At 43.5% G+C, this 22,500-nt stretch overlaps 1 protein-coding gene across 1 annotated transcript in view; it reads left to right on the top strand.

Annotated features, from left to right (window-relative positions):
• hivep2a (HIVEP zinc finger 2a) overlaps positions 1-22,500 on the top strand; it is a 56,053-nt gene that overhangs the window by 21,831 nt on the left and 11,722 nt on the right. The window contains exons 5-7 of the mRNA XM_084314729.1: positions 5,210-5,366; positions 13,309-13,378; positions 15,333-17,106. Of these exons, the coding sequence (XP_084170855.1) occupies positions 5,210-5,366; positions 13,309-13,378; positions 15,333-17,106 (2,001 nt within the window). The remainder of the gene's footprint in view (positions 1-5,209; positions 5,367-13,308; positions 13,379-15,332; positions 17,107-22,500) is intronic.

Below are 22,500 nucleotides of genomic sequence, written 5' to 3'. Positions count from 1 at the left end.
CACCCCCCCCCCCAGTCGTGCAGGGTAAATGACTGAGAGGGGGCTGGTACATGACTGAGAGGGGGCTGTGGTACATGACTGAGAGAGGGCTGTGGTACATGACTGAGAGGGGGCTGTGGTACATGACTGAGAGGGGGCTGGTATACAGGACTGAGAGGGAGCTGGTATACATGACTAAGAGGAGGCTGGTACATGACTGAGATGGGGCTGGTACATGACTGAGAGGGGGCTGGTATACATGACTGAGAGGGGGCTGGTACATGACTGAGAGGGGGCTGTGGTACATGACTGAGAGGGGGCTGGTATACAGGACTGAGAGGGAGCTGGTATACATGACTAAGAGGAGGCTGGTACATGACTGAGATGGGGCTGGTACATGACTGAGAGGGGGCTGGTATACATGACTGAGAGGGGGCTGGCTGGTACATGACTGAGAGGGGGCTGGTACATGACTGAGAGGGGGCTGGTACCATGTATTGTGCATCATTGTAGGTCAAACCATTAAAAAGTTAATTTCCACGGCAGCCATTTTGGATTTTGGTCTCTCACAAATTTTCCCAGCCTTTTTTAAAAATACACCCCGGCTAAATTTGTTTATTAACCCTCCTAGATGACAAATCCATTGAGAAACGAAGTGCCACAGATGACCCAACTACTAGGTCCATATCGTATCATCATAATATTATTTAAAAAATCATTAGGATAAGGGTTCCCTTGATAAAGATGCATGAAAAGGCTGTATAATATACAACACCTGTAGCTCAACTGCAAAAACTGCTGATTTGATTAGATTTGTATTTGGAAATTAAAAACACATCATAAAAACAAATTATCTTGACCAATTTGTATTCCTGAGGATATCACCTAAAAGCATTCATTAAAACTCTTATTTCCAAGGTGGTCCTCGATGGAAGACATAAAAACACAGCACATATAGCCTACTCAACTGCAAATTTTTGCTCAACTGCAAAAATGTATGCCTACTTATGTATTAGCCTACAGGGAAAAACACATTCACAACAGGCAGCAAAGTTTATTTTCAGCCAAGTATGGTAATAAGGTAACTATTAGGATATATATGGTATGGATTACTTACTCTTATAACTTATTACTATCTGTGGTAGCTCTAGTCTCCACCTACACAAATTGTTTTTGTGCTGTCACTTGATCATGCACCTTCACGTGGTAGGCACATTAACTGTAGGTCAAACTCTCCAAACAAACACACCATTGATTTAATTGCCATATAAATCACATACAAAGATATAACTATTACTCCTCTCTGAACATGAATATAAAACAAGAAGGTTGTGGCGATAAGAAAGTAGCGAGCCAGAGACGTGGTTCGAGTTGAGGTACTTTACTTCTCACTCACATAGCATTTACAAATAACCACAAAGTTAACCCCGAACCGGAAGTGGTATTTAACCTGTCCCCTAAACAGTACAACCCACACTCTTAAAGGCACAAGCCCACCTTGGTGAATGTCTCTTAATATAGGTCACCACAAGGTGATCTATTAACTGTGTAAACCTTATGCAATATTCATCATTGATATTTGAATACTTGAAATCTGTATGAACCGAATAGTTAGTATCAAATGAAATAAGATGGAACAGCTCCATGCATTCATTGAATAAAATTTTGCTCATTACCAGTATGGCATTGTTTAAATTGTACAGCTTTTTGCACATGTTTGTCAGGGAATTCCAGCAATTCTGGACCTGAATGTACCAGTTAATTGTAATCATCTCTCTCTCCTTATGTCTAGTCAAGCCAGGTTGTGGAGGAGAGAGACAGGGCTGAACAGGCTATAGACTACTTTGCCCATCCTGAGCCTGCTATGATGCAGGTGTTTTTACATCACCACCCAAAACAAGATTCAGCCAAGAGTGAGTGAGTACACTGGTCCACTTGCACTGGTCCACTTGTCCATGGAACTTACTACCCAGCTTTGTAGTGGGTTGGGGGAATAGTACAGTAGGTACACATATTTAACGGGACCGCAAGGATGGTGTACTGGTGGGTGGTGTCCGATCGATTATGGCGGGCCGGTCTGGTCCAAAAATGCCAGGGCCGATTTTTGGTCCCAGTCCAGCCCTGTGTGTGTGTGTGTGTGTGTGTGTGTGTGTGTGTGTGTGTGTGTGTGTGTGTGTGTGTGTGTGTGTGTGTGTGTGTGTGTGTGTGTGTGTGTGTGTGTGTGTGTGTGTGTGTGTGTGTGTGTGTGTGTGTGTGTGTGTGTGTGTGTGTGTGTGTGTGTGTGTGTGTGTGTGTGTGTGTGTGTGTGTGTGTGTGTGTGTGTGTGTGTATATTTGTGTATGTATTTGATATTTGTATATGGATTTTATATGTCTGCACTTTATGTGCTCATTTTATGCCTTTTTTCTGTTGTGAAGCACTTTGAGGTGCAGTTTCTGTATGAAAGGTGCTATACAAATAAAGTTTATTATTATTATTTGTGTATGTATTTGTGTATGTATTTATGTATGTATGTATTTGTGTATGTATTTGTGTATGTATGTATTTGTGTATGTATTTGTGTATTTATTTGTGTATGTATGTATTTGTGTGTGTATGTATTTGTCTATGTATTTGTGTGTGTATGTATTTGTCTATGTATTTGTGTATGTATTTGTGTATACATTTGTGTATGTATGTATTTGTGTATGTAATTGTGTATGTATGTATTTGTGTATGTATTTGTGTATGTATTTGTGTATGTAATTGTGTATGTATGTATTTGTGTATGTATTTGTGTATGTATTTGTGTATGTATTTGTTTATGTATTTGTGTATGTATTTGTGTATGTATTTGTGTATGTATTTGTGTAAGTATTTGTTTATGTATTTGTGTATGTATTTGTGTATGTATGTATTTGAGTATGTATTTGTGTGTATGTATTTGTGTATGTATTTGTGTATGTATGTATTTGAGTATGTATGTATTTGTGTATGTATTTGTGTATGTATTTGTGTATGTATGTATTTGTGTGTATGTATTTGTGTATGTATTTGTGTATGAATTTGTGTATGTATGTATTTGAGTATGTATGTATTTGTGTATGTATTTGTGTATGTATGTATTTGAGTATGTATTTGTGTGTGTATGTATTTGTGTATGTATTTGTGTGTGCTTTTTAGGGCTGACCCCTATTAATCAATTAGTCGACTAATCGGTCGAAAGGAGCCGTAGTCGACTGGCCAACCTCTTAGTCGAATATAACAATTTTTTTTTTTTTTTTTTTTTTTTATCATTTTTTCCAAAAGAAAAGAGGCCTAGAAGCGTGGCTAACGCTAATGGCACGTATACCAGAGGCTAACTGCCTACGAAAACAGGCACAGAGGCACTGAAAGAGGATTTCACCCATCTAATGAACACTATGACTCATCAGCGTATTTAGACCACTATCAGTAGGGCACGTGTTTTTTTTAACAAATGTTTTTAATTTTCCCCTTTTTAACATGATCAAATGATCATTTAACATGATCAAATAATTATTATAATATTTTTTACTTCGCTTTGAAATATTATAGTGAAATACTTTGCACTGCATTTATCTCCAACAGGCTCTTTTTTGTAAGTTGACTGGTTTGCACACCAATAATACAGTGCAATAATAGAATAGTAGAATAGATAGTAAAATTATGCAATAGAATGGCCAGAGTAAAATAATGCTACAGTACAATCAACAGCGGGGTGTATTAGAAGGCTATGGTGAAGAGGTACGTTTTTAGCTTATTTCTGAAAATATTAAGAGATCTCTTCCCTAATGTCCATAGGTAGTGTGTTCCATAACTTTGGTGCATAGTTAGCAAAGGCTGCATCCCTGATTTTCTTTAGACTGTGGCTTGGAACCTTCAATAGACCAGTAGTAGATGATCGCAATGTTTATACTTTGTATATAAGGAGGAGGACCTTGAAATCAATTCTAAATGTTACCAGAAGCCAGTGTAGGTTATTTACTTGTAACTTTGGGTTTGATCCAAGGAGTAAGTTGCCCCATATTGCTCTGTAACATTTCTCTTTTTGTTATAGGACCGACTAGTAGGATTTCAGTTTTGCCCTCATTTAATTTTAGGAAGTTGTTCGTCATCCATTTGTTTATTGCTAAGAGACAGGCGGAAATGGAGTTTATAGCTGTGTGATCATTTGGTTCAGCGGAGATGTACAATTGTGTGTCATCTGCATAACTATGGAAACATACATTGTGCTTTCTAATGATGTCTCCTCAATGTTCAATGCAATGTTCAATGCAAGTAAAGCACTTTAAACTTTAAGTATGACTAAATGCTTTCTTGACTATATATATAGTAACTGTTCCAAAATGCATAGATTTCTATGTATTTTAGGGGTTTGGGTGGCTAGCTCTTTTTAATATAAATGTCAGATTGTTTTATTTATTTCATAGATGTCTATGCATTTCAGGAGTTTGGGGGGCTGGCTCCCCAAAATAATTAAATAACATAACCCTAACCTAACCCTAAAACGAAATAAAGTAAAAAAAAAATAGTTACAAAATCCACCCACAAACCGGCCAAAACCGGCCAAATCTTTTTCATAGTTTCATAGTTTTTGGTGCCCTTCTGTGCCTTACTGAAGTGCTGGGTCTAGATACGCCCCTGCACTAGACTAGACAAATATCAAGATGTATCCATCAGTGGACCAATTGCATGCTTTTGCAGAGGACAAGAAGCCTTCAGTCGACTCCTTCAGACATTAAGCACCCCCCACAGCCCAAATGGAATGATAAACATTTTTTTTTTTTTTTTTTTTTTAAATATTATATATTTTTTTTATTTTTTTAAGTCGACCAATAGTCGACTAACGGCAAATTTTGGCCAATCCTAGTCGACCATCGGACAGCCCTAGTGCTTTTCATTTATTGTCTTTATCTCTTTCAAGTGTTTACATTTTTTTTTTACATAATTTGTATTTTAATCAAATGCAACGTTTTCCTTCTAATTGAAAAGAGTTTTGGTTGATTGCATTATTGACTGTGTAACTGATTTATTGATTTATTGACCCTGTATAGTGGTGGTCCTGTATAGCTAAATGGATGGAGTGCTTTTGGAGTTATTCCTTTGATTGTAAAGCGCTTTGAATATTAGACATGTAGCCATTTGATTGATTGATTGATTTGATTTGATTTGATTTGATTTGATTTGATTTGATTTGATTTGATTTGATTTGATTTGATTTGATTGACAGGCATCACTGAGTGTCTATCCAGAGACGGCGGTCCAGGAGGTATCAGGAGGCATTGAGCTGTCAATCAAGCAGGAGAGCAGTGAGCAGGGGGCGTGGCCTGCAGCTCAGCAGAGTGGCAGTGAGCTGGTCAGGAGGGGAGGCGGCAGTGGTGGCGCTGGTGAGTCATCATGATGTCATCATGATGTCATCATGATCCATACTCAGGGCCCAATTCACAAAGGCATTGGGCGGCTTTTTCTGACGCTAAACCGGCGCAAATAGCTCTGAAACACAGTTTGCTATCCACAGAGGAGGTGCAACGGGTGAAATGAGGTGGTAACTGCGTTCTGTCAGAATTGCGTCCGGTATTAGCCATTAACACTTTCGGGGCCACTTGGATACGTCTAAAATCACTGTAGACGGCCAGCATATCATAATAGACTTGCACAGTCTGTGGGGCTGTTTGTAGAGCTAAATCTATACTTTATAGTATTGCTATCTGTCCATTCTCATTGTCAATTGAGACCATAAACCGTCCCTTCAAAATGCCTTTAAGAAATAATTTTTTCATCAATACGTTCTCATTATATAGCGTCTTGAATATAAGCATTATACGGGATTTCGGCTGGGATATTTCCTGGAAGGCGAGATACAGGCCGCTAAGCTACTAACGTTAAATCCAATGGCATTTCGGATATACAGAAGCTACAGTTAAAACTCAAACTGCATATGATCGGTATGATGGTCCACCATGAATGCATAAAGGGGGGGGGGGGGGGGGGGGGGGAGGGGGCGGGGGACGTCGTTTCTGATTATTGATTACCAATAACCGTGTTAGCCTCAGTAGCCACATTCATTGACCGAGTGGATGGCTATCAAAACAATGCCTGATCAGCATGTAATTTACGTGATGAAGATCTTACCGTGGGCCAGTTGGATCCCACAGAGCATTTCCCAGTTATTCAAGTTTTTCAAGTTTCAAGTTTCTTTAATAGTTGTCATACAGCTCCGGGGTTGTCACCAGCTTGGCTGGCCGTCTGCACTAATACAATTGGCTGTATTAGAGGGTGGGAGAAGCTGGCGGGGTGGGTCCGGGTCGTTGTAAACAGCGACTCCTACAGTTCGGTCGGGGCGCCTGCTAAGCGCGGATAGGACTTGAGGGGGATAGTGTGGTCCTCCCACACGCTACGCCCTCTCGATGAGAATCCGCGCTGCCAGGTGAAAAGAAGCGGTGATTGGCTGGACGTGTGTCGGAGGAAGCACGTGGTAGCCTCCACTCTCCCAGATGATCTGACTGTGGGGGGTAAGTGCGCAGCGACCAGGAAGGGACTGGGAATTGGCATACGACTAACATTGGGATGGGAGAAAATTGGAGGAAAATGGAGGGGGAAAAAGATAAAAAAAAAAAAAAAATTGTCATACAGAAGTACAGAATACTTTTATACAAAATGCTTCTTACTGTTACGCTCCAGAGACTGTGCTAGACAAGATAAGTATGAAATAAAATAGTATAGCATGTAAATTAGAAGTAAAAAATGAGGTCACAGTGTTCAGTATAGACATATGTACAATGTTCGATGCAGAATAGACGTAACTGAGTTACCATATAATATACAATATACTATGCAGTGTACTAATATACAATACTATATAGTGCAAGGCAGAAATGGGATGAGGTACAATTTAGGTACAATTTACAGTAAGGTGTACGAGTTGTAGTGCAAATCCTTTATCAATAAATATAAAGTGTGTTTAGGTGATCTAAAGTGTGGAGAGTGGGTGCTGCAGTGTGTTGTTTGTTTAAAGTGAGTGTGTGCGTGTGGATGTGTGTGCTGTGTGCATTTGATGGTTGTTGTATAGTGTTTATTGTTTGTTGAGCAGCCTGATGGCCTGGGGATAGAAGCTTCTTCTGAGTATCGATCACCATCTGGTCGATCGATATGTCCATTGGCTGATGATAAATTCCTTTACTGCACACTGAAATCCGCGTCCCAAAACGTATTCCAAGCTACAGGCTATAGGCATTGCTTCATGTTAGCAGAAAACTACATTGGAGTTCCAGAAAAAACAAGACAACTTCTGCCACAGGGAACACTGCATTATCGAGATAGTGCCCCTAAGAGGATCTGGCTGGTAATGCACTTTTTCGAATTCAAAGAGTAGGGTACTTCTGCAGTGCTGCTCGGTGACATTGAGTAGGTTATTAAAATGGAATAAAAGCCAAAACAACCTTGAGACATGTCCGTGGTTGGTCCTCAACCGGTGGATTCGAAACACGGATTTATCCGTGGTCGGGCGGGAATGTGTTAACGCATATTTAAATGAGGTAATATTGGCGGAACATGTGCCTCTTTCTATGCAAATGAGCCTCGTCCAGAAACACTCCCAATTCACAACGGCCGGCGCAAAGTTCACCGAGCAGTTCACGCAACGCACCTAACTTGTTCAGAGATCTGGTGGTAAGTCAGCGCATCTATAAAGGGGCGTCATTGCCAGCGTTATTGCCAGCGTCACTGGTGATCATGGCGGCAGTAATCGCTGCCAGACGAAGGCCTCGTAATGCCAGACGTCCTCGTGAACGAATATTTTGAATGAGAAAATCACTTTTTGATTTAGGCGAGACCGAAATCAACCGCAGACACAGGTTGCCACCCCAAGCAATTATTGATCCACTGGATGAAATCAAGGATGATATTGAGCCAGCCACCCAGAGATCCCATGCAATCTTATTTATTATTTAAATATTGTATTAAACTTTGCCACCGACAACATCTGGTTTCTTTGTTAGTGGGAAGACTGGCATTGCACGCTGTCCAGCAGTGTATTGTGATCTGGTGTGAGCTGGCAGACGCGCGACATGGACAAAATATGGGTGACTTTGCGCAAGCTCCCATGCATGCGCCTGTATTCCGATCCGCGCAATAATATTCACATGGGTAGGTCTCGTCGCGGGATGCAAGTACCCAATGCATTGTCCTGTGGGATTATGCCCCCCCCCCCCCCCCCCCCCGTGGCGATATTAATTGAATGACAGACAGATAATACAATAAGGAGGTGGAGTAAAATATGTCCTGGTAGCCTGATTACAGATTCAATCAATTGCTAGTACTGCTTCTAGCTAAAGTTATACCAATGACTATTCAGTGTTCTTACGTCTGTACCCAGGTTGGAGTCAAAAGTAGGGCTCTGATGTGGATACCCTTGTATTGAGCGTGTTTTCGACCTGGTCTTATGGAAATTATTATTAATATTATACACTAATATTATACTATTATTAATAGTACTAACTGTAACTGAGGGGTACAATTCCCTGACTGTATTAAAGAGTATGATATATTAAACCACTACTAGTTATGTACTTTAATTACTGGCCATACAGTACATGAATATATATGGTGAACACCCACACAAGAATACGGCATTGACACATAAAGTACTATTTGGAGGGTATTTATTATTATTAAGCAACGTTAGGTTACAGATTGAGAATTAGGCTCGCGCTTATATGGCGAAGAACACACGTAAAGTCAGTCAAGAGCGTAAGTCAATGAGAATAGTATGAATACTAGGATGGGTCTAAACTGACGCCACCTGTGGTATAGCAATTACATAGGGCACACTAGTACCAGCTGGAGACACTGGGGGGTTCCTTCCGGGTGTAAGGCCGGCAGGGGTAGAGGAATGTTCGGGTACAAAGTCTGGGTCAACGAGGAATAACGAGGTTCCAGATACAGGAGCCGGTGCATGTACTCCCTTGATCAGCAGACAAAGCAACAGCTATAATCCAGTATGCTCGACAGCATGGAAGACAGCTAGCCAGCCTCTTCCTAGAGGCGGGCTCGAGTGATGATCCTCACGGGGGGTAGATCCCAAACGACAGTGGGATCGACGGTTCTCTGCTCCAGCGGTCACGGTCCCAAAGCATTATAATCCAACCAGAAATGGTTCTGCAGTCGCCGGTGTAGGTTCTCCGGTGTACATATCCAACGGTTCTCGTCTAGGACTCCTCGGGTGGGGGCACGAGTTTAGGCCGCCCAGCCTGGATAAGTGCACTAGCTATATACACGACGAACCGGTGGTAATGCTGGTCACTGAAGAACTGTAGCTGCACGATACACTATAAATGATAGACTATTACTTCACATTAGAATAAGTCGCACTCAACGTTACTGCGTTAAACTCTGACACTTTAGCAATCTATTCGCACGCGGTTCTCAAGGCTCTATTTAGAGGCAAAGTGGCTCACTTCACTGCACGTTGTCTCGTGGTGAAGGCATTACTAGTAATGAACGAATTGCTGCTGTTTACACCTGCGCCGTATTTATACGTAAGGTGAATTATCTAGTGCCAACCTCAGTTCTGTCTCGTATTACTGCGCAGACTCTGGGCATGTTGCGACATGCCTGGAGTTGCCTTTGAACTTGCCGTTGGGGGCTTGGCCGTTGGCGCCTAGGGGTCGCTGTCCAATAGGAGAGCGAATATTACTCTGGTTTGTACCCAGGTAAAGGGATATTCCGTGTATATATACAAATAATATACAAGGGATATCAAACGATATACAAATATTATACAAGGGATATCAAGCAATAAATATATATATTCGGTTTAATCTGACCCTTTGTAACACTAACTATTAAATAGTATTGCTGTGAATATGACTATTCAATGAAAGGAGTTTTCCCAAGCAGACATTCTGTTTATTACAAACAATAAAGAGATTAACAACTCTTTTATTTCATATGAAATGGATACAACTAACCAGTGACTATGAAATGAGAATTAAATAAAATACAAACTTGGCCACTTCCATGAAGAATTAACTCTCCTGGAAGAGGTTCCAAGCAAGCATCACAACCTCTGTCTCGGCGAACGGCCTGATAATAACGGGGACCTGGATGATTGATTACCGAGGACGCTCTGTGAACAATTGCCCAGACCACCAATTCAGGGATTTTGCTGAAATATCAGAGGTTCTGGGGCTTATTACATGGCATGATTAGGATTGAGAATAGACTCGAGAACTTAGCGAGTTTAGCACCGCGCTGAGGGATATCGAGCGGCCACAGGGTTTTATCTTAAAGAAGTGTTGAGATAGATAAGAGACCCCTGTAGCTCTTAACACTAGGAAAACGCGTTTTCCTGCCAAAACTGTGTTTCTTTTTAACTTGGACATGCAAACGTAATCATTCGAAAATAGAACGTTGCTGTTTTAGCCCAGTGTAACCATGGCCTTAGTCCCATGCTGGCCAAAAGAAATGTATCAGATATGACTTTTCTTTTTTCATTTAGAATGAGATACAAAACAATCCATTGACAAATCTAGTCTGAACTATCCTCTTCACAGTGATGTGTTCTGTTGTAGTTTAGTCCAGTCTTCAGGTTGAAAAGTGATGTCAAACATTGCCCCTCGTTGATATGAATGTTGCAAGTTAACATTAGGTGGCCAGACTGAGTCGTGAGAGTATCAGTGATGAGAAGCTGGACTGTGTGAGCAGTGGGATTCAAACTCTCAACATCTCCATTTGTGATAGATTTAGCTAAATTAATCTGTTTTTTGCCTTTAACCTCTTAAACCCTAGCCATATTTTCCTAGGGTTGAGTAAATTGTATGAACCAAAGGAGAATATCAATTGTTATTCTTTTTTTCATCTTTGACGGCAAATAACACCATGGTAACATTGACCAGACGTGAAAAATTGCATTCAGCACCTTCATGAGATCAAGTGCACAAAAAAATCGGAGAAAATTAATAAAGGGCAGATGATTTACACGGCTTTTTGTAGATACAGTACATAATTTTGCCATCCGGACACATGCAATTTTAAATATGAAAATAGAATATAGAATATCAGGCCTATAAATAACCTTATTATGACCAAGTCATACATCTATGGATTGGGGCACCCCTTTCCAATGGCAGAGTTCAATCTGGATTTAGTATCACCAGGCGCCCGTATCAGGGCAGCAAAGACCATGAATGAAATCTACTGTAAGTAGAGTAACTTTTTTGTAATGGAAAATGCTCCACCATTTTTCATCAGATTCAGACGCGGTTTTTTTCTAGACGTTCACAGAAAGGTAAGAAACAAACTACGTTATATTTCATGGCAATACCATTCAGGTCTGTTTATTTTTGAAAATAATCGCTTTGACTATGTCTCAGGGGACATAGAGACTCCCTGAGACATAGTCAAAGCGATTATTTTCAAAAATAATTTCATGCCAGACGGCTCCAAGTTTGACAGGGGCTGGCGTGAGCTGGGTAGTGTAGCTTTATGAAATTCCAAAGCCGATCGAAAGCCCTGGGTCTCCTCTCTCTTAGGACTACAAACACGTATGACGGCGTCCTTTCCTTCCGTCTATATCCACCGGTTTCTGATACAATGTGCAGAGATTTCTATAAACTGATATTTCGCTAATAACACTTAAAGTCATTTGTAAACAAACGTAGTGCTACCTCGTAGTGCTACCTCCGGTCAATGGTCTCTAACTACACACCCTCAAGACCCCTACGCTCTGCATCTTCTGGCCGCCTCAGACCTACTCCTATCCAAGCTCCCGGAGGGTCATCAAAGAGAAGCCGCCTATTCTCAGTCCTTGCCCCACAATGGTGGAATGAACTACCCATCCCAGTTAGGACAGCCGGAACCCGTCCAATCTTTCGCCGTCGACTAAAGACTCACTTCTTCAACCATTATCTGAAATGATATAAAAAAATAATAATAATAATAATCGAACCCTGACTAACCTTACTGTCATGCACTTGTCCTAATAAACTAACCTACACTGTAACACGCAACACTTTGATGAAAATGTTTACTCAGCTGATAGAGTTGTACCCTTCTTGCTGTCTTGTCGTACAGAACTTGTAAGTGGCTTTGGATAAAAGCGTCAGCTAAATGACTAAATGTAATGTAAATGTGCTAAAAATATACACTTTGACTGCTGTTTTGATAGGGTTAGGGTCTTTACTCTTGGCTACATTTGAAAAAGAAACACAACATTAATTAATACCGGACTACATTGATCTATTTATGGCGTGAATCTTGTACCGGTACCGGGCCGATTGGGGTTAAGGGCGTACAGAGTAGGGGTGGGAATCACCAGAGGCCTCGCAATACGATATTATCACGATACTTAAGTCACGATGCGATAGTATTGTGATACAAAATATATTGCGATATGCCGAGTATTGCGATATTAATATTGCGATATATTGCGGTTTATTACCTTTTCTCAACTGCAAAGTAAAACTTTGTCAACATGTTTTATCTAATAAAATAAAGTTTTCAGTCTGTTCATCTCACTTCAATAATTTTTATTCCAGCAAATGGTATTTTCTCAAGCAGACAGATGTCAACACTGTAATCTGTGTTGCATGTACCTGACAAACTGAACTGCTTGTATTACAGTCATATTCCAACTTAACTGAATGTGTGTGTGTGTGTGGACTACTGTACTATTACAGGTATTGAAATGAACAATGCAACTTCCTTATACAAAACATTTTAAGAAAAAAAAATTATAAAAAAAAATTGCATAATAAAATATCGATACTTGGCGTCCTTGTATCGATACAGTATCGCCACGCAAAGTATCGCGATACTATACTGTATCGATATTTTCCCCCACCACTAGTACAGAGTACTTGAGCTAAAGGTTCAAACTAGGGCTGTCTTAAATACTTCAAAGCGTCGTTCAATGGGCATGGGATTCGAATATGAAAATAAAATTTGAATATATAAAAACATTTAATATTTAAAATGTATTTTTTCTTTTGTTTTTTTGTGCAAAATCAACCCTGCCTCTCTTTGTTAACTACAACAAGCATTTGTTATTTAAGATGAGGTCGGACTCGGCGCTGACAGATTTGTGTTCATTGTGCTGCTTTTATAAAGCCTCAAATGACGGCTTACAATATTTCATGAAAGCAAAGTGTTTCGTTTGTCTAAGATTTAAAAAGGTTTAAACTTTACAGCACTGACAAAGTTGAACAAAGTGCTGTACAAGTCCCACAATTTTTTCTATTTTTTATGTATTTTTTTTCCGGCCCAGAAGCTTAGGTCAGCCCCAGTTCAAACTAACATTGTGAATGACATGGTGTTGTTGTCTGCCGTCAGGTCCCCGGCACCACTGGCACCCGCAGGGCAGCAGAGAAGACAGTCTGCCCGACGAACCCCCTCACCCAAGGTACCAACCGTGTATCCGTTATATAACGTCACGTTGATGCCATTCATTTCATATTTATGTTTGTTTTAAAGAGAAGCTCCGCCCAACAAAACATTGGGCTTCTTAGAGATCAAACACTTCCTTCTTCATTTGTCATTGTGTCGAGTGATCTGTTAGCATGACAGTTAGCATGGCGGAATTACCATTTAAATACCATTTAAAGACCATGATGTTAAAAAACGGAAGGAAATAATTCCTGGAAAATGGATTAATTAAGCATTACAGCACGCAAACGGAGTGCGTTATACAAATTAGATTACGCCTCCGGGTGGTTGTTAGGCCCGAGGCGGCGCAGCCGAGGGTCGCTATAGAATAAACACACAGTAATTGAAGCATAATGGAGATTTATTCACAAAACCATCCGCAGAAAAAGTTGATCAAAAAATAAAATAAAAGTTGCCTCTGTGTCTAGAAGCAGAGGGAGGTTGCTTCAAAGCATGCCATCTAAGAAACAAACTTCATATAAATCCCGCGATGTATTATTGTTTTGACAATGGGTCATGACAAACCAATTACATAATCCAACATTGTGCAAGCAACTAACATATTCCAGTTGACTGTATCTTTTTTTAATGATTCATTACGAATATATCCATACTTCCATTGTCTCCGGGACATCCAGTGAAATCGCTTCATGCGACAGTGTCCTTTTGAAGCAGAGGGAGGTTGATACAAAGCATGCCATCTAACAACAAACTTCATATAAAATGACTCTGCTATAGAGCCACACTCCGTTATGCAGAATATCAGGCCTATAAACTACCTTATAATGGCCAAGTCATACATCTATGGATCGGGCCCAATCTCATCTTTCCAATGGCAGTGTTCAATCTGGATTTAGTACCGCCAGGCGCCCGTAACAGGGCAGCAAATACTGTGAATGAAATCTACTGTAAGTACAGTCACTTCTTTATAATGCAAAATGCTCCGTTTTTTCTAGACGTTCACAGAAAGGTAAAGAAACAAACTACAGTATGTTCTATTGTATGGCAATAACGTTCAGGTTTGTTTGACCCGTGAGACATAATCATGAAAAATAATGTTGAAAAACAAGTTTTATAGGGGCGGCTAAGTGGCGCACTGGGCAAGGCGCTCGCCACTAACGCATGAGATGCTGGGTTCGAGCCCAGCTCTCTGCGTTGCTTCCGGCTTGGCTGGTCGTTCATACTAGGAACGGTTGGTGCTCCTGTACAGCAGATTCAGGAAGTGTCGGGGGCAGCGTGAGCCTCCCACGCGTTACTCCTCGCCGCTGAGAGATCACGCTGTTCAGGTGAAAAGATGCGACGGCTGCCTCCTCGTGTACCGGAGGGGACACGTGATGCAAGGCTTCGTCCACACTGCAGCCGACCAGCGGGAGGCATAGTCTAGCAACGTTCGAGACAGGAGAGGGAAGAATTGGATAATACGAAATTGGGATTGGAGAAAAATAGAGAAATGGGGAGAAAAAGTAGATAAAAAAAAAGAAAAACAAGTTTTATGAAATTCGAAAACCCATCTAAAGCCCTGGGTCTCTTCTTTCAAAAGACCACACTCGCCTTTGGCTGCGCCATTTCCTCGCGTCAATATCCGCCGGTTTCTGACTCCATGCGCTGAGATTTCTATAAACTCATATGTATTCATATAACACTTAAAAATCATTGGTAAACAAACGTAGTGCTGAAAATATACACGTTGACTGCTGTTTTGACAGGGTTAGGGTCTTTACTCTTGGCTACATTTGAAAAAAACGATACATTAATAAATACGGCCTGTGTTGATCTATTTATGGTGTGAAATTATTGTCTGCCCGGTACCGGACCGCTCAGGCTTAAGGGGTTAAATGGAAGGGGTCTATTGGAAATACAGTAGATTAATCACAATGATAATCACGATGACGATGATGACGATGATACACCTTTTTGTTCCTCTGATGAAGGTGGCAGCAGCATCGCCTCCAGGCCCAGGGGTCATCCTCGGACGGAGAACATCCGGGTCAGGAGGTCATGAACCCGGAGGTGTTGCATCATCATCATCGGTACCAGGGTCAGGAGGTCATGAACCCGGAGGTGTTGCATCATCATCGGTACCAGGGTCAGGAGGTCATGAACCCGGAGGCGTTGCATCATCATCAGTACCAGGGTGGTGGCGGCTCTTGGCACCAGGACTCCAGTCAGAGACACCGACAGCAGCTGGCCCAGTTACAGACCCAGCAGCAGCTCCAGACGCTCCACATCCAGCAGCACCAGCACGTCCTGCATCAGCAGATCCACTCCAGCTGCAGCGCCCAGACCTCCTGCTCCTCCTCCTCCTCCTCCTCCTCCTCCTTCCCCTGCTCCTCCTCCTCCTCCTGCTCCTCCTCCTCCTTCGCCTGCCACGTGACCTCCTCACACTCCCAGGTGTTCGGTCCTCCTCTCTCCTCCCAGCTGTCTCTCACCGCTCCCTCCGCCACCTCCTCCTCCTCCTCCCCGACCCTGATCCAGCCCGTTCAGCCCGTCTTCGCCACCCAGAACCCGTGCTGCACTCCTCAGTCTCTGCTGCTGGTTCCGGTGCGCCTTCACGCCCACATGCCGTCCTGCGGCAGCGTCACGTACACCAGCGTCAGCCAGCTGGTCGCTGACATGACGGCCCCCTCCGGGGTCAACACGGGGGTCTATAAGTCACCCATCGGAGGGGGAATAAGCGGGACGGGCTTCGACTTGTCCCAGTTCCTCGGGCCCCTGTGGAAGGTTCCGGAAGCCGTGCCGGGGAGCCAGCAGCAGCGACTGCACGTGGGCGTCGTCCCTCTGGCGCTGACGTCGGGGACGATGTGGACCGCGGCGGACGCCTCGGGCTCTGGGCCGGGCGCCGGCAGCGGCAGCAGCAGCAGCAAGCGGGTGCTCTCCCCGGCCAGCTCCCTGGAGCTCTTCATCCGGACCAAACAGCAGAAACGGGTGAAGGAGGAGAGGATGTACGGGCAGATCGTGAAGGAGATGAGCGCGGTGGAGCTGAGCGGGGCGGAGGGAGGAGGGAGGAGCGGGGAGGAGGAGGAGGAGGGGGGGGCGTCGCCGGACGAGTGTGACCCGATGTCCTCCTCCCCGCCTCCCACCGTGCGCTCCTCGGCCCCCCGCCTCCCCGAGGCCAGCCCCCCCGCCGCCGAGAGCTTCACCCCCCCGCTCCAGATCGTCACAGACCCCTCCCCCGACGCCTCGGCCGACGGGCGCGAGTCGCCGGAGGAGCTGGACGTGGACGACGCCGGCCCCTCCCCCCACGGCTCCGGCAGCCCCCAGTCCATGGCGTCCGCCGGCGATGCGGCGGAGAACGACGACGACGACGACGACACCAATCAGCCCTCGACCGACGAGACCCGCGTGAACATGCTCGTCCGGCTGGCGGCCAATCGGGGATTGTCCAGAGCGGTGGGCGGGACTTTGCTCACGGCGGACTCATTCTTTGAGTTCCCGGGTCTCCGCAGTACGACCAGCGTGTCCTGGTGTTTCCTGAACCACACCAAGCCCAGCAGCACTCAGGCCGGCCCACACACCTCCGTCTACGCCTCCTGGTGCGTCAGCTCCTACAACCCCAACGCTCTGAGCCTCAGCACCAAGGCCGCCCTGGCCCTGCTCAGGTCCACGCAGCGGCAGAGCCTCGAGATCTACACCACGGCCGCCATGACGCCTCCAGGCACCGGCAAGCTGGTGTCCTCGCTCACCTGGAAGCTGAGGTTCGAACAGGTACGAACAGAAAGGAGGCTGAGGTTTGAACAGGTAGGAACAGAAAGGAGGCTGAGGTTTGAACAGGTAGGAACAGAAAGGAGGCTGAGGTTTGAACAGAAAGGAGGCTGAGGTTTGAACAGGTAGGAAGGTGAGGTTTGAACAGAAAGGAAGGTGAGGTTTGAACAGAAAGGAAGGTGAGGTTTGAACAGAAAGGAGGCTGAGGTTTGAACAGAAAGGAGGCTGAGGTTTGAACAGGTAGGAAGGTGAGGTTTGAACAGAAAGGAAGGTGAGGTTTGAACAGAAAGGAGGCTGAGGTTTGAACAGAAAGGAGGCTGAGGTTTGAACAGGTAGGACGGTGAGGTTTGAACAGAAAGGAGGCTAAGGTTTGAACAGGTAGGAAGGTGAGGTTTGAACAGAAAGGAAGGTGAGGTTTGAACAGAAAGGAGGCTGAGGTTTGAACAGAAAGGAAGGTGAGATTTGAACAGAAAGGAAGCTGAGGTTTGAACAGAAAGGAAGCTGAGGTTTGAACAGAAAGGAAGCTGAGGTTTGAACAGAAAGGAAGGTGAGATTTGAACAGAAAGGAGGCTGAGGTTTGAACAGAAAGGAAGCTGAGGTTTGAACAGAAAGGAAGGTGAGGTTTGAACAGAAAGGAAGGTGAGGTTTGAACAGGTTTGAACAGAAAGGAAGGTGAGGTTTGAACAGAAAGGAAGCTGAGGTTTGAACAGAAAGGAAGCTGAGGTTTGAACAGAAATGAAGATGAGGTTTGAACAGAAAGGAGGCTGAGGTTCGAACAGGTAGGAAGTCAAGTCAAGAGTTTTATTTGTCACGGCATACAAGCATACAGTGAAATGCGGGGGGGTCATGCCCGCAGCGATTGTGCAATAATACAAGTAATAAGAATAGGATGAAAATAGACATTTGTGCAATAATACAAGTAATAAAAATAAGACATATAAAGGTATAAAGTACATCATTTTTACAAAAAGCATGGTAAGACATGCTTAGGTCCTGCGATAGTGCAATACACTGTTAGCTACGGATGAGGCACTGGGTATTATGTACACTACTATACAATGCTATACTATACAATCTACAGTTGTACTATGTGTCCTTATGCTAGCCTGCTATATCCATCTGTTTACTATACAAGAACCTCTCCCATTCTTGTTTTTAAAGTGACCTTTTCATTGTGTAAAGTGACCGTTGAGTGTGAGCGTGTGCAGCATGTGTGTGTGTGTGTGTTCATGCTAAAGTGACTGCTAGTGTGTGAGCGTATACAGTGTGTGTGTTGTGTGTGTGCTCATGTGTGCTTGTGTGTGGACAGTTCAGTGTTCAAGGCTCTGATGGCCTGGGGGAAGAAGCTGAGCCGAAGCCTCTCTGTCCTAGTAGCTGGGGTTCGCAAGCGTCTGCCTGACCTCAGTAGCTGGAACAGGCTGTTGTTGGGGTGGTGAGGGTCTTTCATTATTCTGCAGGCTCTGGATTTGCACCTCTTGTTATATGAGACCTGCAGGGTTGGTAGTGCAATGCCCGTAGTACGCTCGGCTGAGCTCACCACTCTCTGTGGAGTTTTGAACAGGTAGGAACAGAAATTAAGGTGAGGTTTGAACAGGTATGGACAGAAAAGAGGCTGAGGTTTGAACAGAAAGGAGGCCGATGTTTGAACAGGTAGCTGTATGAACTAGCTCTTACCCAGAAGGCCTGGGACTCCTCTGCAGGCCACAGAGCTGTGCTGTTGCTAGGCGCCCTGATGAACACTTCCTGTTTACTACTGCGCACCTCGATATGTCTTGTAACAACCACAATGTCCCTGTTTTATATGACATTATGTTATACAACTGGAATGTGTTTGTGAGCTGTATGTAATGATTTTAAATAACGTCTGGCTTCCTAGTTGAGAGCGGTAGGAGAGAGTAGACTAGTATTGAATAGAAGAAAGGCATCTTCTCATAGCTATTAACAGGTTTGAACAGAAAGGAAGGTGAGGTTTGAACAGGTAGAAACAGGTAGGAAGGTGAGGTTTGAACAGAAAGGAGGCTGAGGTTTGAACAGGTTTGAACAGAAAGGAAGGTGAGGTTTTAACAGAAAGGAAGGTGAGGTTTGAACAGAAAGGAAGGTGAGGTTTGAACAGAAAGGAAGGTGAGGTTTGAACAGAAAGGAAGGTGAGGTTTGAACAGAAAGGCAGGTGAGGTTTGAACAGAAATGAAGGTGAGGTTTGAACAGGTTTGAACAGAAAGGAAGGTGAGGTTTGAACAGAAAGGAAGGTCAGGTTTGAACAGAAAGGAAGGTGAGGTTTGAACAGAAAGGAAGGTGAGGTTTGAACAGAAAGGAAGCTGAGGTTTGAACAGAAAGGAACAGAAAGGAAGGTGAGGTTTGAACAGAAAGGAAGGTGAGGTTTGAACAGAAAGGAAGGTGAGGTTTGAACAGAAAGGAAGGTGAGGTTTGAACAGAAAGGAAGGTGAGGTTTGAACAGAAAGGAAGGTGAGGTTTGAACAGAAAGGAAGGTGAGGTTTGAACAGAAAGGAAGCTGAGGTTTGAACAGAAAGGAAGGTGAGGTTTGAACAGAAAGGAAGCTGAGGTTTGAACAGAAAGGAAGGTGAGGTTTGAACAGGTTTGAACAGAAAGGAAGGTGAGGTTCGAACAGAAAGGAAGGTGAGGTTTGAACAGAAAGGAAGGTGAGGTTTGAACAGAAAGGAAGCTGAGGTTTGAACAGAAAGGAAGGTGAGGTTTGAACAGAAAGGAAGCTGAGGTTTGAACAGAAAGGAAGGTGAGGTTTGAACAGGTTTGAACAGAAAGGAAGGTGAGGTTCGAACAGAAAGGAAGGTAGGTTTGAACAGAAAGGAAGGTGAGGTTTGAACAGAAAGGAAGGTGAGGTTTGAACAGAAAGGAAGCTGAGGTTTGAACAGAAAGGAAGGTAAGGTTTGAACTAGGGATGCTCGATATTGGCTTATTTACCGATACCGATATTCCGATATTGTCCAACTCTTAATTTCCGATACCGATATCAACCGATATCAACCGATACCGATATATGCAGGGTTTCCCCCCCAAAAAAACTGAATAATTTCAGGTAACTAATAATTTCACTGGATATATATATAACAAATATTGTTATTGTTTTTCTTTTTTTTTAAACCGATACCGATATTTTCCGATATCACATTTTACTGGCGATATCGGCCGATAATATCGGTCGGCCGATAATATCGGACATCCCTAGTTTGAACAGAAAGGAAGGTGAGGTTTGAACAGAAAGGAAGCTGAGGTTTGAACAGAAAGGAAGCTGAGGTTTGAACAGAAAGGAAGGTGAGGTTTGAACAGGTTTGAACAGAAAGGAAGGTGAGGTTCGAACAGAAAGGAAGGTGAGGTTTGAACAGAAAGGAAGGTGAGGTTTGAACAGAAAGGAAGGTGAGGTTTGAACAGAAAGGAAGCTGAGGTTTGAACAGAAAGGAAGGTAAGGTTTGAACAGAAAGGAAGGTGAGGTTTGAACAGAAAGGAAGCTGAGGTTTGAACAGAAAGGAAGGTGAGGTTTGAACAGAAAGGAAGGTGAGGTTTGAACAGGTTTGAACAGAAAGGAAGGTGAGGTTTGAACAGAAAGGAAGGTGAGGTTTGAACAGAAAGGAAGCTGAGGTTTGAACAGAAAGGAAGGTGAGGTTTGAACAGGTTTGAACAGAAAGGAAGGTGAGGTTTGAACAGGTTTGAACAGAAAGGAAGGTGAGGTTCGAACAGAAAGGAAGTCAAGTCAAGAGTTTTATTTGTCACGGCATACAAGCATACAGTGAAATGCGGGGGGGTCATGCCCGCAGCGATTGTGCAATAATACAAGTAATAAGAATAGGATGAAAATAGACATTTGTGCAATAATACAAGTAATAAAAATAAGACATAACAGGTATAAAGTACATAATTTTTTACAAAAAGCATGGTAAGACATGCTTAGGTCCTGCGATAGTGCAATACACTGTTAGCTACGGATGAGGCACTGGGTATTATGTACACTACTATACAATGCTATACTATACAATCTACAGTTGTACTATGTGTCCTTATGCTAGCCTGCTATATCCATCTGTTTACTATACAAGAACCAATCCCGTTCTTGTTTTTAAAGTGACCTTTTCATTGTGTAAAGTGACCGTTGAGTGTGAGCATGTGCAGCATGTGTGTGTGTGTGTTCATGCTAAAGTGACTGCTAGTGTGTGAGCGTATACAGTGTGTGTGTGTTGTGTGTGTGCTCCTGTGTGCTTGTGTGTGGACAGTTCAGTGTTCAAGGCTCTGATGGCCTGGGGGAAGAAGCTGAGCCGAAGTCTCTCTGTCCTAGTTGCTGGTGTTCGCAGGCGTCTGCCTGACCTCAGTAGCATGAACAGGCTGTTGTTGGGGTGGTGAGGGTCTTTCATTATTCTGCAGGCTCTGGATTTGCACCTCTTGTTATATAAGACCTGCAGGGTTGGTAGTGCAATGCCCGTGGCACGCTCTGCTGAGCTCACCACTCTCTGTGGAGTTTTAAACAGGTAGGAACAGAAATTAAGGTGAGGTTTGAATAGGTATGGACAGAAAGGAGGCTGAGGTTTGAACAGAAAGGAGGCCGAGGTTTGAACAGGTAGCTGTATGAACTAGCTCATACCCAGAAGGCCTGGGACTCCTCTGCAGGCCACAGAGCTGTGCTGTTGCTAGGCGCCCTGATGAACACTTCCTGTTTACTACTGCACCTCGATACGTCTTGTAACAACCACAATGTCCCTGTTTTATATAACATTATGATATACAACTGGAATGTGTTTGTGAGCTGTATGTAATGATTTTAAATAACGTCTGGCTTCGTAGTTGAGAGCGGTAGGAGAGAGTAGACTAGTATTGAATAGAAGAAAGGCGTTGTAGGTTTATTCTTCTCATAGCTATTAACAATAAGAAACACATGGCACTGCCCTCTTCCTTAAGTGCTGTGGAAGAGTGGCACCTTGTGGCCATTAGAGGTAACTGCACCTTGTTAACAACACATGGTCTAGAGATAGAGAAGCCACAAAATTACAAACATCACAAAACAAACTGGTCAGACTACTACTTGACCTGAACCCCAGAACCCACCTCACCCCTGCCCACTTTGACAACCTAGGATGGCTTAGAGTAGACGACAGAGTACAGCAATTGCAATGGGCCTGGTCTTCAAGATACACTATACGACCGGGGTGCCCATGTACATGTCAAAATACTTCCCAAAGGTCAGTGAATACCACAACCACTACACCAGAGGAAGCTCAACAAATCATGTAAAACCCAGATTCGGCTCAAACAAGGGACTAAACACGTTTCGCAATTATGCCACAACAATGTGGAACGCCCTACCCAAAGCTGTAAAGGAATGTGAATCCCTGCCCACATTCAAAACCGCTCTTAAAGAGCACCTACGGGAGGCTG

Source organism: Notolepis coatsorum (genome assembly GCF_963971535.1).
Source record: "Notolepis coatsorum genome assembly, chromosome: 5".
In the NCBI taxonomy this organism is placed as follows: domain Eukaryota; kingdom Metazoa; phylum Chordata; class Actinopteri; order Aulopiformes; family Paralepididae; genus Notolepis; species Notolepis coatsorum.
Note: the sequence above shows the minus strand (reverse complement) of the source record. Positions and strands in the feature narration are given on the sequence as shown.